This window comes from Scleropages formosus, unplaced genomic scaffold (assembly GCF_900964775.1).
Source record: "Scleropages formosus unplaced genomic scaffold, fSclFor1.1, whole genome shotgun sequence".
In the NCBI taxonomy this organism is placed as follows: domain Eukaryota; kingdom Metazoa; phylum Chordata; class Actinopteri; order Osteoglossiformes; family Osteoglossidae; genus Scleropages; species Scleropages formosus.
In genome coordinates, this window is record NW_021641041.1 from 167,912 (window position 1) to 182,980 (window position 15,069).

The 15,069-nt window shown below is 43.8% G+C and overlaps 1 protein-coding gene across 1 annotated transcript; it reads left to right on the forward strand.

Moving 5' to 3' along the window:
- The first annotated feature begins 9,510 nt into the window (after positions 1-9,510).
- On the forward strand, positions 9,511-14,994 carry LOC114909724 (phospholipase A2 inhibitor subunit gamma B-like). Its single transcript, XM_029249532.1, has 6 exons — positions 9,511-9,580; positions 13,547-13,684; positions 13,816-13,947; positions 14,136-14,258; positions 14,691-14,866; positions 14,983-14,994. The coding sequence occupies exons 1-6, from the start codon at positions 9,511-9,513 to the stop codon at positions 14,992-14,994; spliced, it is 651 nt and encodes a 216-aa protein (XP_029105365.1).
- The last annotated feature ends 75 nt before the right edge of the window (positions 14,995-15,069 follow it).

Genomic DNA, 15,069 nt, shown 5'->3' on the forward strand with positions numbered 1-15,069 from the left:
AACAGTATATACATTAATAACCATTGAATATATGTATTTACAGTGTTACTGATGAAACAGTTACATGGGGCAGGAAAAATGTCACAAAGCCACAAATACCATCTCCAAAAAGGTACATGAACTACTTCTGTTACAATATGTAGCGGTATGATGTGAGCACTACAGAAATGTACATGGATTTATGCAGTTTGCCTTTATTTAAAAGGCATATTGTTTATAGTCTTTATAGTGTTTCATTCCAGTCTTTCTCAAAATAGGGAACTGAAAACTCCTAGAAAACTTCCACATGACTTTCGCTGGAATCAAGTAAGTAAATCCATAAACAAGGGTATTCTTTAATAGTAAGCTGTACTAGGAGGTAGTATTACACCAAATATCATCTTAAATCAATATTCTTTTCAATATTTTAAGTTCATGCATATGTGTTTAAATTAAAAATAATTCATGGCTTTTCTTGGTACTGAATTTCAAATGCTAACCTGACTGAAGTTTGCAAGTGGTTTAAAAGGAGACACATGACCCACTGTATGACTGAAAGGTCCAGTATCTTCCTGGGTTGGTAACATCATTGTTATAAAAAGGGTCTGCAAATGTGGAACTTTTGTTTTGTATGGTAATATTTTTGGGGGGTGCGGTGGCGCAGTGGGTTGGACCACAGTCCTGCTGTCCGGTGGGTCTGGGGTTCAAATCCCGCTTGGGGTGCCTTGCGACGGACTGGCGTCCCGTCCTGGGTGTGTTCCCTCCCCCTCTGGCCTTACGCCCCTGTGTTCCCGGGTAGGCTCCGGTTCCCCGTGACCCCGTATGGGACAAGCGGTTCTGAAAAATGTGTGTGGTAATATTTTTCTTTATTTTGCTTCTTTTTCTTCTTAGGTTAATTGAAAGGATGATGGAATGGTTTATGAAAACTTCAAACTAACCAGGAAACCTTATGAAAAAGGTCATAGTTACAGAATGCATCTGTAAAAATGTTTTCCAATAACAACTTGCAGCCTTGCTTGCATCTGATATTTGACATTGTATGGTTTGAATAATCAGTCATCTCCAAAATTTGTAAAAATATATCTTTCTTTACAGCTGTTACAGAGAATCACCATTTACTAACACTTTTCTCCAAAGCAACTTACAGTGTTGAGGTTACAATTATTTACCCATTTATATAGTTGGGTAATTTTACTGGAGCTATTTAGGGTAAGTACCTTGATCAAGGATACTACAGTCAGAGGTGATACTTGAACCTGCAACCTTTAGCTTATAAGGGAATAGCACTAACCACTATACTACCAGCTGTACCATTAATATATAACTCAATTATTAGTTACTTCTCTTTCCATCTTTCTTACACCTCATTTACTCTGAACAGTGCTGCAGGCAATTCAGTTCACCTTCTATGTCTGTGTGCTCATTTTTTTAAATCCTTTCAATGTACCTGTAAGATGCAATGGAGTCAAAAAGAATCTTTTGTGCCAAAATTCTATTGTGTCTTGAGTTTATTACCTTTCCAGTCTGGTGTGTGTTTATATGCAGAGTTTGATGTTTGTACTTCTCACCACTCAAAAGTTGAAAGTAAAACATGCGCTTGAATCAAATTACCCTGCCTGTCTCATGTTATTACATATACACAGGGGATGCCGTAAGTGGATACTAAAAGGGGTACACATATGTTGGCTAGCTACAGATTGTGAAAGAAATTTTCTCCTTCCCATTCAGCTGTAGGAGACAATGAAAGAAATACACTCAGACACACAAAGACTTTTCACAACATTGGCCGATGGGAGAGCCCCAGAAATTGGGTGTCTCCCCGATCAGGCTTGATTGCTTGCTTTTGTTTTCCAAGCTCATACATAATTCATTTCAGGGCATAACAATTAGGCATATTAGTAACTTTCCACTTCTTGGTTCTCTGAACTTTCTTCTTTATTGGTTTCTGCTTGGGGGGTGCGGTGGTGCGGTGGGTTGGACCGGGTCCTGCTCTCTGGTGGGTCTGGAGCTCAAGTCCTGCTTGGGGTGCCTTGCAGCGGACTGGCGTCCCGTCCTGGGTGTGTCCCCTCCCCCTCTGGCCTTATGCCCTGTGTTGCTGGGTAGGCTCTGGTTCCCCATGACCCCGTATGGGACAAGCAGTTCTGAAAGTGTGCGTGTGTGGTTTCTGCTCTTTCCATGGAAGCAGAAGCAAACACCCCATCTCTTGCTGACCTACTGACTTCCACTTCCACGCAAAAGGGAACACCTGCGGCGGATCACGAGACACTCACATAAAAGGGAACTCAGAGCACAGCAGGATGTGGAACCTCAGTTTAGCCTTGCTAGTCGCCTGTGTATTGCATCTGCTCTCCTTCTCACCCCTGTTTCCCGATCTCCTTGCCCTTGTTCCCAAATCCTTCTCCCGTGTCTTCAAGTCTTCCCGGTATCTTCTCGACCTACTGCTTGTCTTTGTGGATTATGTCTTTCGGATTCTTCTTTCTGCCTACGTTCACGCCTCGGTGACCTTGGCCTGTTTTTTGGACAACGAGTTTTGGATTTCCCTTCATTAAAACATCCTGAGCCCTGCACCTGGGGCCGGCATCTGAATTCCAAGAGGAAAACATGACAAAGTTTAGCACCACAAGAAGAAATAATATTGAGTTGGCCATGCCAGAATTAGAAACAGTTCATTTTTCCAGACAGTTCTAAAGGTACATTCTTTACATCATATATCTTATACAACACTAGTGTCACACCCCCGGGAACAAGCGGAGCGACAACACCTGTGCTCAATTAAGACCTGGATGAAAGGAGCTCCATGTTCACCCCCTGACGCGGATTCTTGCAAATGCCCCTGTGGTTCTGCAGTCTCAGCGGTTTCGGCTTGCTTGTTCTCTCGGTCCTGGTCTTTGACCCTTGCCTGTTCTCCTCGACTACTGAGTTTGGATTGCCTGTGTTTGTGACGTTCACGCCTGGAAAGACCTTTGCCTGCCCCTGACCTTGATTGTGTCCTGTCCTACAAACCTCGTGGAAAGATTAAAACCAACTCACAACTGGGTCCACTACTTACCTGTCTCCAGTCTGCCTGTGCTCAGCATGACAACTGGTAGTTCTTAGGATAGAATAAGAGAAATGTGGAGACATGACCTTCACACTGAATAACACTGACTGGCTTCCTAGACATTCCAATGTTCTCCCCTAGTGTCCAAGAATAAAGGAATAAAATTGTACGCTCTTTTACTGATTTTACCTTTGTCTGCTGTGCCTTCATTGGAAGCATCCTGGGACATCTCATTTAAATGTGGGCTGGGCCAAACTCCTTGATATGTCACTTCTCATGATGTGAGAGGACATATACTTACTAGTGGATAGCTGGTAGTGTAGTGATTAGAGCTGCTGCCTTTGACTCCAAAAGTGGCAGGTTCAGTCCCCTCTCTACCTGTAGTACACTTGAGCAAAGTACTTACCCTAAAGTGGATGGAGCGAGGCAGAGCGTCCAGAGCGAGGCAGACACCGTTTGCTGAGACGACGTCTTTGGATAGAATGGAGTCCCTGTTCGATGTAAGTTCTATCCTGAATGTATCGTCTAACGGCACACCTGTGTGTTATGTAACATGTTTTGTTTGGTTGCACCTGCTGACATTGTAGAACATTTCATTTGCTCGAAATGCATAACAAATAATGACTTGGTGCGGAAGGTCCGCGATTTTAGAAGAGCGCATTAAGAATTTGATTTTTATAGAGAAACGAAGAGTTGGTTGGACTCGGTGTGTCCCGATGCCTCCGTAGTGTCGAACTCGGTGTCGACACTTACAGGCCCAAGTACAGCTAACGAGAAGCCAGGTATACCGGAGCGCTCTCACGGCGACTGGGTTACGGTTCGGAGTAAGAAGTCGAATAAAGCGAAGCCTAAGCTATGAGTTCCTGGTTCGGATTCTCCCGTCCAAACCCAAAATAGATTTTCGGCTCTAAGCAGTTCACTTAATAATAATAATAATGATAATGTCCTCATTTTGGGGGATTCGGCTGTCCGAAATGTTAAGGTTCGGGGGCCTGGGAATCGAAATGTAAAGGTTAAGTGTTTCCCACGCGCGCGTGTGTCCGACATGGCGGCTTATGTCAGTTCTCTGGCTGATAATGCCGTGTCGACTATGATAGGCATGTTGGTGGTAATGATATTTGTTATCAACAGTCCGAGGTGTTAAAGAGCCGATTTATTTCTATGTGTTACAAGGCCAGAAGGAAATGTTGTAATCTAATAGTGTCTGGTCCTTTACCTAGACTCTTCATGGGGGACATAGTGTACAGTAGATTGGTGTCTTTTAACAGGTGGAGACATGGTGCCGCTCTAATCGTATATCATTTGTTAATAACTGGGATAATTTCTGGGAAAGGCCCAGGTTTTTCACGCGTGATGGTGTACACCTCAGTTGGAGGGGTTTGTTTGTTTTGTCCCAGAACTTGGCCTGCAAGTTGCAGGACTGACTCATGGTCCATGGATCATTTCCTTTACCAGCTTTGTGTATTGATGGGTCTGTTGCTTGTTCTGATATCGGTAGTCATTTCTCATGTGATGGGGTTTCTTGTGCCTTGTCCAGTGTGGGCCTAAAAACTTTAAATAAAAGCGTTAAGTGCAGCCAAAACGTATAAACTATTATAAGGCCACGGCGTTTAACTAAACTTAGTGATAGGAGCATTTGCAGCAGAAACCTAAAATACATTAAAACATTCTCAACTTACCACCGAGGCCAAACTGTAATATAAAATGCTGTCTGTTAAATATTCGTCCACTAACGAGTAAAGCTGTCCTAGTAAATGACTTAATATTAAGTTATAAGTCCGATCTATTCTTTCTTACCGAAACCTGGCTCGGTGAGTCCGATACTATTCCGCTAATAGAAGCCGCTCCGGACGGATATGATTATTTCCATAAATCTCGTTCTGTGCATCGTGGAGGTGGAGTCGGCGTTCTTTTTAATAATAGATTACAAATAACACCGAGAAATTGTGATAATTTTGTGTCGTTTGAAGTTCTATAGCTAGATTTCATGTCAAACCCCAACATAATAATTATATTCCTTATCTACTGTCCACCGGGACCGTACTCCTCTTTTCTCGAGGAATTTAGCAACTTCATAACCGATTTAGTCATTAACCATGATAAAACAATCCTGATGGGTGATTTCAATATTCACGTAGACGTGTCGTCGGATACTCTCGCTAATAGTTTTCTGTCTCTCTTAAAGATAAACAATGTATTTCTGCTATCATTACTAATGATGAATTTATGTCATTTTTCAATAATAAATTAGTGAATATCCTCAAATCCATAGTGCCTTCTAGTCGGTTTTAGCAAACATAAGCGCTTCTGACGATGATATTAGTTGTCCGCACTATCTCAGTAACTTCGACGTAATAACTGTAGAAGAAATTACCGTGCTAATTTGCTCTATGAAAAGTACTACCTGTCCTTTAGACCCAATCCCCACTAAATTACTGAAAGCTGCAGTTTCCGTGCTTGCAGACCCTATTGTTAATATTATTAATATGTCGTTACTAAATGGCTGTGTTCCAAAAGCCCTTAAAATCGCCGTTATTAGACCCCTACTAGAGAAATCGGATCTGGACTGTAATAACCCATTTAACAGACCGATCTTCAATTTACCGTTTTTATCCAAAATTCTAGAAAAAATCGTAGCGTCCCAAATTGTAAAATATCTTAATCACCATAATATATTTGAAAAATTTCAGTCTGGTTTCCGCACTGGTCACAGCACTGAAACGGCACTTACACGTGTTGTTAATGATACTCTCATTTCTTCTGATGCTTGTCAGATCTCTATTCTTATGTTACTTGACTTGAGTGCTGCGTTTGATACTGTTGACCATAGTATTTTACGGAGTAGACTTGGAAACCTGGCTGGACTAAGAGGTACTGTTCTGAAGTGGTTTGACTCGTATTTAGCAAACCGTTAACAATTTGTATTGAAATCCGACGACAGCACCCCGTCCATCTCTACTACGTTTCAGTATGGTGTGCCTCAGGGCTCCGTGTTGGGTTCATTACTTTTCTCACTTTATTATGTTACCACTGGGTGATATTATTCACAAGCACAATGTTAATTTCCATTCGTATGCCGATGACACACAGCGTTATGTATCGTTCAAGCCTGATGATCCATCACATGTGGTGTTGTTAACTAATTGTTTTACCAGTATAAAATTATGGATGAGTAATAATTTTTCTCTAAAAAATCTCTAAATGCCAGTAAAACAGAGGTACTTGTGGTGGGTGGTGATGCTAAAACTCTCGACACAATCACGTCAATCTTTACAACAAATGGTATTACCTTCAAGCGTACCGATTGTGTCAAGGATTTGGGTGTCCTGCTGGATGGAAAGCTGTCATTTGTATCGCATGTAAATGCTTTGACTGAGTCGTGCTTCCTTCAATTAAGTAGCATAGCTAAAATGCGGCGATTCCTTTGTAGACGGGATTCTGAGAAACTGGTTCATGCTTTTGTTTCCAGCAGGCTAGATTACTGTAATGCTTTATTGTTGGGTTGTCCGTACCAGACTGTATCCAGGCTACAGTTGGTACAAAATGCTGCTGTGAGAATTGTTACTAGAACTAGGAAGTATGACCATAGTACACCGGTACTTAAATCCTTGCATTGGCTCCCGGTCTCTTATAGAGTTGATTATAAAATCCTACGTTTGACCTATAAGGCAATACATGGCATTGCTCCGGCTTACCTTTGTGAGATCATTAATCTTTATATCCCAGGACGATATCTCCGTTTATTAGATGCAGGTTACCTTAAAGTACCTGTGATCAATAAGACCTCAGTAGGAGGTCGCGCCTTTAGTTATAGAGCACCTAAACTGTGGAATAGTCTACCAGTTACTGTCAGAAATGCCCCGTCTGTTTCTGTTTTCAAATCCCGACTTAAGACTTATATGTTCATTCCACCTCGTAATGTAATTCAACCTGCCTTGGTTATTTATTTTATCACCTTTACAAAAATGCATTTTAAATTTACTTAAGTAACAAATTACTAAGTCTGCCCTATCTTCTCGTTGAGCACTACCTCTCTACATAAGACCTGAGGAGGCTGGCCAGTGGTGACAGACGAATCCCATGCTGACAGAGGATGATGTCCATCTGCCATGAAGATCGAGACGTTCCATTCCGAGTCAGGGATCCAAGATGCCATTAACCAATAATTAGTGGTTAAACACTGGCTTACAAATTGTTATGTTCTAGAATGCCCAGGAGGGGTGGGCTACCACTGGCCCATGGACCCCCAGAGGTTTTTTTTCTCCCTCAACTTTCAGTTGGGAGTTTTTGTTCCTTTCTCTGATGGCCAGTAGGTATACTTATAGCTCTATAATAAGTTCTTCATTATGGTAGCCATTAGTTGACCGTCTTCTTTGTTTGTATCTGTTTTTCTTGCCTTATGTCTGTGTTAAAGCGCTCTGTGTCACTGCATGAGAAGAGCGCTCTATAAAAAATAAAATAATAATAAGAATAATAGTAATAAATTGCTCCATTAAAATTACAGAGCTGTGTAAATGGGTATATAATTGTAACCTTAATATTATAAGTTGCTTTGGAGAAAAGCATAAGCTAAATAGATAAATGTACCAAATGATGGCCATTTAACTGTTCAGAAGATCATGAAGAATGTGATGTTCGAGTCTAAGGGTAGCGGCGGACCCAAGTGCAGAGCGGTACTCGTGGTGGTGTCTTCGGGGAAATCCAAGAGAGGAGGTCAGAGGACGGGCAAAGGGTCTTCGAGGTGCGAACGTCGTAACAGGGAGGATCCAGAAGGCAAGGTCAGTACACAGGCAAGAGGTTGATGATCAGAAAGAGGCAGGAGATCGGGGGAACAAGGGACGGGTTTGGGGAAGGCGTTCGGGAACAGGAAATGGCTGGAGAAGGTCGCTAACGAGGAGGCAGATCAAGGTTCCGCATCAGCTGGTTGTCCGACGCAGCCTTTTATGCTGTAGTCTGCGTTGCGTCCCAGGTGTTCCGTGTTGGCCCGGAGGTGTGGGCGTGGCAAAGAAAATGTTTTGTTTTCATTTTGGAAGGTACATTGGGTATTCTAACACATATAGAAAAAAAATGCATTATTTTTATAGAAGAACAAAAATGACTGCAACTCCAGAACTGCAAGAAGACAGTATTACATATTGACTGAACAAGTTAATATTTGTATTTCTTTTCTTGAAACACCACACATGCATTTTGCAAGGGAAACACTTGTAACATCAGATCTTAACCAATTTTTTCAGCATCTGTAATAGTGTGAGTGGGGTAAGTGCTGAAATTCATGTTAATGAGCTTTTCTGCAGATGCAAGCGTGGCCAGCTATAACTGATCAGGTTTTTATTTCTCAATAAATTACATATTTCATTCCCAGTGTTCACAGAGCTTCCTTCAGAGTTGCTTTTTGTTGAGAGTGTCAGCCAGTTTCTTAAAATTTGGGAATAAAGTGTCACATGTAGTGGGGGGTGTGGTAGCGCAGTGGGTTGGACCACAGTTCTGCTCTCCGGTGGGTCTGGGGTTCGAGTCCTGCTTGGGGTGCCTTGCGATGGACTGGCGTCCCGTCCTGGGTGTGTCCCCTCCAGCCTTACGCCCTGTGTTACCGGGTAGGCTCCGGTTCCCCGTGACCCCGTATGGGACAAGCGGTTCTGAAGGTGACCAGGTGTCACATGTAAGCCAAAACAAAAGGCCTGTGGAAATGGTGGTGTTTCTTTGCACAGACTCTTGTCTAGTGCTGCATGATGACATCTGCTATTGTTAAGTACCACTGAGGCAATGTTGACTCCTGGTGACTGCATAGAAAGTACATCTGGACTGTTCTGTTGACTGCTTGTGTTCCTAGGGATAAAAGGGGTGTGTACAGTATGCATATAAATTATAAATTGCTGTTAAGACATAGGGGGTGCTGTGGTGCAGTGGGCTGAACCAGGTCCTGCTATCCGGTGGGTCTGGGGTTCAAGTCCCGCTGGGGTTGCCTTGTAAGGGACTGGTGTCCTGTCCTGGGTGCGTCCCCTCCCTCTCCAGCCTTGCGCCATGTTGCTGGGTTAGGCTCCGGCTCCCCGTGACCCCATATGGACAACCAGTTCAGACTGTGTGTGTGTGTGTGTGTGTGTGTGTGTTAAGACATAGGCTATTGTGATGCAGAACATGATGATAAGATGCTATTTTATTGTTCCCGTCCACTACTACAATGGATCCGAGATTAGGATGTTTCCTTAAATCAGTTATACGTTAGGTTACAACAATGGGTGGTTTTCTTTTCCTTCCTTCCTTCCTTTCTTTTTTGCACTACCTATTTCATGCAATCAAATATCATAGACTGCCATAGAATCGCTCCAGAATTTCGAAAACCCCGGGGTTGCGCACACCGCATTTCTTTCTTCAAGCGGTCGGGAAATAACAGCTCGCGCGCAACTGAATTTACCACAGTTATGACCCAGGAAGTCTGCTTTCGTGCCACAGTAACCGAGCGTGACAACGGTAGAGCATCTGAGCCTATTAAGATGAGGTACGATCGTGGTCTTCTTGGGTCTCTTGTTGCATCACTTCTGTTTTGCTTGGCTTTCTCAAAAAGTAAGTCTGTCTGGTTTTAAAATTAATTTTCACTGTGTATATATGTAAATTAATGTTTTTTTGCATTTGTGTTGTAACTTCAGCCAGGTGTTCTGCAGGACCCTTGACTTGAGACGAAATGCTTGTGCAAAAAAAAAAAGGAAAAAAAGGCATTATTATACAACATTAAAGATTTGTTTTATATATTGAATATAAATTAATATCGACACTAATTTCTTATCATATTATAACATATAACTGCACAATTTTAAAGTGACAGGTGACATATTTTACAATGATAGGATGTCAGAGTTTGTTACAGTCGCGTATGAGGGAAATGCGTTGGAGGTGCCTCGCTGCTGTTCGTGGTGTTTCTGGTAAGTGTAGCTGTTCTGCTGTTCTGCTGTTCTGAACTTCCAGTCTGCTGTGAGAAAAGCTGACTTCATACCAGCCTATGCCTCCCATCTCTCACTGGACCTCCTGGCCTTAACTGAAACCTGGATCACCCCAGACAACTCAGCCACACCTGCAGCACTCTCTACTAACTACTCCTTCTCTCACACCTCTCGTTCCTCTGGCAGAGGTAGAGGACACAGGCCTGCTCATCTCTCCCTGGTGGGAATATTCTGTTCTCTCTCTTCACCTGCATGATCTGTCTTCCTTTGAATGGCATGCTGTCTCTATCACTGCTACAATCACTCTTATTGTGGTTGTCCTTTATCTCTCTCCTGGCCCTCTTGGCTGCTTCCTGAATGACCTTGACATCTTGTTGAGCTCTCTGCCAGGGGACAACTCTCTGCTGATTCTCCTGGGTGACTTCAACCTGCATGTCAATGACATTCATGCAAGTGGCCTTCTGTTGCTCCTACAGTCATTTGATCTCTCCCTGTCCCAATCCCCTGCTACTCACAAAGCAGGCAACTGTCTTGACCTTGTATTTTCCCACAACCATGGCTATCCCGTTCTCTCTGTCATGCCTCTGCATGTCTCTGACCACTTCTTCATTTCCTTTCAACCCTCCCTCACCACTAACTCCTCGTCTCTTCCTGTACCCGTTGTCGCCTTTTGCTGCAATTTAAAATCTCTCTTGCCTTCCTGCTTTGCCTCTGCTACTCTGGCCACTCTCCCTTCTGCTCCACAATTCTCAGGTCTATCGACAGATGATGCCACTAACACTTTCCTTTCTGCCCCGTCTTCCACCCTTGACTCTCTCTGCCCTCTGTCTTCTAGACCAGCACACCCCATTGCTACCCCATGGCTATCTGATACATTACGGGCTAACAGGACTAAACTGCGGGTGGCAGAGTGAAGATCGCACCTGGATGCTTACCAGTCGCTCTTAGCTGCTTTTCAGTCTGCTGTCTCTTCAGCTAAAACCTCCTTCTTCCACAATAAAATACAGTCTGCATCCAAAAAACCACAGTCTCTTTGCCACCTTCCCATCCCTTCTGTGTCCCCTGCCACCTCCTCCTCCCTCTTCTCTCACTGCTGAACACTTTGCTCTGTTTTTCAGAGACAAAGTCAAAGCGATCACTGATTAATTTTCACCATCAACCTGCCCGGTTTGAGCTGGACCTCCCTGTAAAACTATCCTCTCCAACTTCAAGCCGCTCTCCGAATCTGAAGTTGCTGACCTCCTGATGTTGCACACAGCCACCACCTGCTCACTTAATCCGATCCCATCATCACTCCTTCAGAACATTTCCCCGCAACTCTCCTCCTCCATCTCTTCTATCATTAACTCCTCACTCCCCTCTGGCTGTTTCCCAGCTGCCTTCAAAACTGCTCTAATTTCACCTATGTTAAAAAAATCCTCCCTGGACCCCAATCTGGTTGAAAATTACACACCGGTCTCTTTCATCTCCTTCCTGTCCAAAACCCTTGAGCGAACAGCCTGTGATCAACTGTCCGATTTCCTCACCTGGAACCATCTCCTTGATGGTTATCAGTCTGGTTTCAAAGTTGGTCACTCCACTGAGACCTCCCTTCTGGCGGTATCTGACGCTCTCCAAGCTGCTAGAGCTGCCTCCCTCTCCTCGGTCCTCATCCTCCTCGATCTGTCTGCAGCGTTCAACACTATAAATCACTGGATTCTACTCTCCTCTCTTAACCAGGTGCGGCACTCAGATGGTTTGAGTCCTACCTATCTGACAGATCCTATCAAGTGGTCTGGCGGAGCTCTCGTTCTTCTCCTCTGCCTCTCTCAACCAGTGTTCCGCAGGGCTCGGTATTGGGTCCTCTTCTTTTCTCCATCTACACCTCCTCCCTCGGTCCAGTCATAGCCTCCCATGGATTCAAATACCACTGCTATGCTGATGATACCCAGCTCTTCCTCTCCTTTCCACCTGGTGCATCAGACATCTCCGTACGCATTGCTGCCTGCGTGTCGGACATCTCTTCATGGATGTATAATCACCACCTCCAACTCAACCTCTCCAAAACATAGATTCTTTACCTCCCAGCTGGCCTGTCCTCCTGTCACTACCTTTTGATCAAACTGGACAACTCACTCATTTCGCCTAGCTCCTTCACTAAGAGTCTGGAAGTAGTGATTGACACGAGTCTGTCATTCTCTCAACATATTGAAGCCACAACCCAGTCCTGCAGATACATCCTGCATAATATTCGTAGGATCCGTCCCTACCTCACTACTGACTCCGCCCAACTACTTGTCCAGGCCATAGTGACTTCCCGTCTGGACTACTGCAACCTTCTCCTGTGTGGCCTTCCTGCTAATGCCATCAAACCTCTGCAGCTTTTACAGAATGCTGCTGCACGAGTTGTGTTTGATTTTCCAAAGCGCTCCCATGTATCTCCTCTACTCATCTCTCTGCGCTGGCTTCCTATAGCTGCCCGTATAAAATTCAAAACCCTGGTTACTGTGTACAAATCCATCAATAGAACTGCTCCCGGCTACATACAGGACTTGATCAATCGGTCCACCCCAGCCAGGCCCCTTCGCGCATCTACTGCTGCTCGCTTGGTGGTCCCGTGCACGACAGGCAAAACTCTGAGGTTCTCAGTTCTGGGTCCGCTGTGGTGGAATGACCTTCCCATGTCACTCAGAACTGCAGAAACTCCGTCTGTTTTCAAGAAGGGTCTAAAAACCCACCTTCTCCAGATCCACTTTGCCCAAGATCTCTTCAGATCATCTATGGTGTGACTGTTCATGCATCGTAACTTCAGAAGCATCCCCAGATACAACCTTTATTCAGCCATTACTCTGGTATTGTACTGCTCATTTGTGTATCTTATAATATTTAATTAAAAAAAATGTAAAAAAAAAAAATTGGTGTTGGTATCAGGATTTGTCTGTGTCTTATGCAGCTACTTGAACGATGAACCACGGTGTAGCAAGTGGTAGGGAACAAACTCAGTTTGCTTGAGACCTTCATGTCTGCAGCTATGTCTCTTTCTCTCAATAATGTAATGCATAAATTGTACTTTTGCTGAGATGTACGTTGCTTTGGACAGAAGCGTCTGCTAAATGAATAAATGTAATACAGTGTTTACCATGCGATCTGTAAAAACTCCATTAGTAAGGACTGCAGATTTACAGCTTTAGATTAAATTCATTTAAGGTGTGTCTTCCAGTTATTCAATTATGTAATTGCTGTTCTCTGTGTGGTGGGGGGTGTGGTAGCGCAGTGGGTTGGAGTCCTGCTTGGGGTGCCTTGCGACAGACTGGCGTCCTGTCCTGGGTGTGTCCCCTCCCCCTCCAGCCTTACACCCTGTGTTGCCGGGTTAGGCTCTGGCTCCCCGTGACCCCTGTATGGCACAAGCGGTTCAGACAGTGTGCGTGCGTGTGCGCACTGCATATGGAAGCCAGAGGCCGCTGTTGACAGAAACTGTTTATGAACATGCATTATCATTATTTAATCTCAACATATTCACTGTAAACTTTGATATTTCATTTTAACGGTTCACACGGGGTATGATTTCTTTAGTTTATTATTGAATTTTATGATTTGTATTTTTATTCCCCAGGGGATGCACAAAACTGCAAGCAGTGCGCAGGTGAAAGCTGGGCTGGTTGCAATGGAACAGAAAAAATATGTGTTGCGCAACAGAAGTGTGTTTCAGTTGCATCCGAGTCAATAGAAAATGTCTTGGAAGATAAAGACGGTAGGAGTATTTTTTTCTTTTTGTATATGACATTAATATTTCCACAAATTAGAAAGCCATTAAATGCACAGAGAGTTATTGCCTGTCTTTGAAAACTTAAATGAAATATATTTTTCTTCTTCGAGATATAGAAGTAAAGAAAATCACCAAAAAAGTTGCACGGAATTGCGCAAGTCCTGACTTTTGTGATGCAGATTTATCCATGAACTTCAAATATGCTGTATGGAAGATAAGGACAACATGCTTGAGTGATCAAGTACACAGTAAGCTTACATATAATGAAAGAATACAAGGAAATAGGTGGCCCAGTTATTTAGATGTTCCAGACTATCTTTGGTCTCCTTTGTCCATGTTTTAACCTGGGAAAATAATGCTGGAACACTGTAACATACTGTAACATGCTGCAATCAGCATGGCTGTCACTCATCTTCTTCACTTTCCCATGTACCAGTCACAGTGGCAGAGGAGGCTCCTGCGAATGGCCGCAAGTGCATCGGCTGCATTGCTGCACCATCCCAGTGCACCAAAACAGTGGAGTGCCGGGGCAAGGAAGACATGTGCATTTCTGCTAGAGGTGAGGTGACAGCACGGGTCTATGTTATCATCCTTGTGTCATATATCATGTATTTCCTCCAAAAGTTACAAAACTCCTTACAAAACTTGTTTTAGCCTAGAGAGTCTAGACAAGTTACAAATTTGGGTCAAGAATACTGATAGCACTTTCTTACTAACACAGTTACCCAGACTATAAGTGACCATTTTATACTTATGCATTCCCTTTGATCATTGGGTATATGCCAAATGGTCGGCAGTTTAGCACTACATCGGTTTAGAACATGGTGCTCTGTGCTCTGGTCCTTCCTAGGAGATGGACTTGGACCCTTTTAATCGCAAGCCAGTTCTTACAGTGTTGTCCTCCGGTAGCTGTTCCGCCATTGCTTGGCTTTTTCCACACTCGCTATTAACAGAACCTTAGTTTCATCTATTCTGCATGGTTCTCTTACAGAGCAAGTTGCAGGAAACATCATGGTCATCAAGGGGTGTGCCACACAGAGTGCATGCAAGCTTGGTGTGAACATCTCAGAACTGCTAGGACCAGTTTTGGTAGGCAGCGTCTCTTGCTGTGAGGGGAACCTCTGTAATGCTGCCTGGATAGGGAGGCAGAGACCCTTTGCTCTGCAGGTACTGCTGCTCCTCCACGTAGCTTTTTTGTGCATCAGCTAAAAGTTCTGCTATGAATACATAATCTCTGGGTATCCCTTTGTGTGCACATAACTCGGTTCACGCTTTTGCTTCAGAAGGGGGCCTGATCAGTTGAGGAAGCAAAAGCAGCAATTCTCAAGTCTCAGAAGCTGGCACTGAAACCTGTAGTCTGATTGCTTCCT

Bases quoted from the DNA above. Each gene is read 5' to 3' on its own strand.
- LOC114909724 (XM_029249532.1), top strand. From the start codon at position 9,511: ATGAGGTACGATCGTGGTCTTCTTGGGTCTCTTGTTGCATCACTTCTG. The intron at 13,948-14,135 runs GTAAGCTTACAT...CCCATGTACCAG, and splicing joins CTTGAGTGATCAAGTACACA to TCACAGTGGCAGAGGAGGCT. The intron at 14,259-14,690 runs GTGAGGTGACAG...GTTCTCTTACAG, and splicing joins CATGTGCATTTCTGCTAGAG to AGCAAGTTGCAGGAAACATC.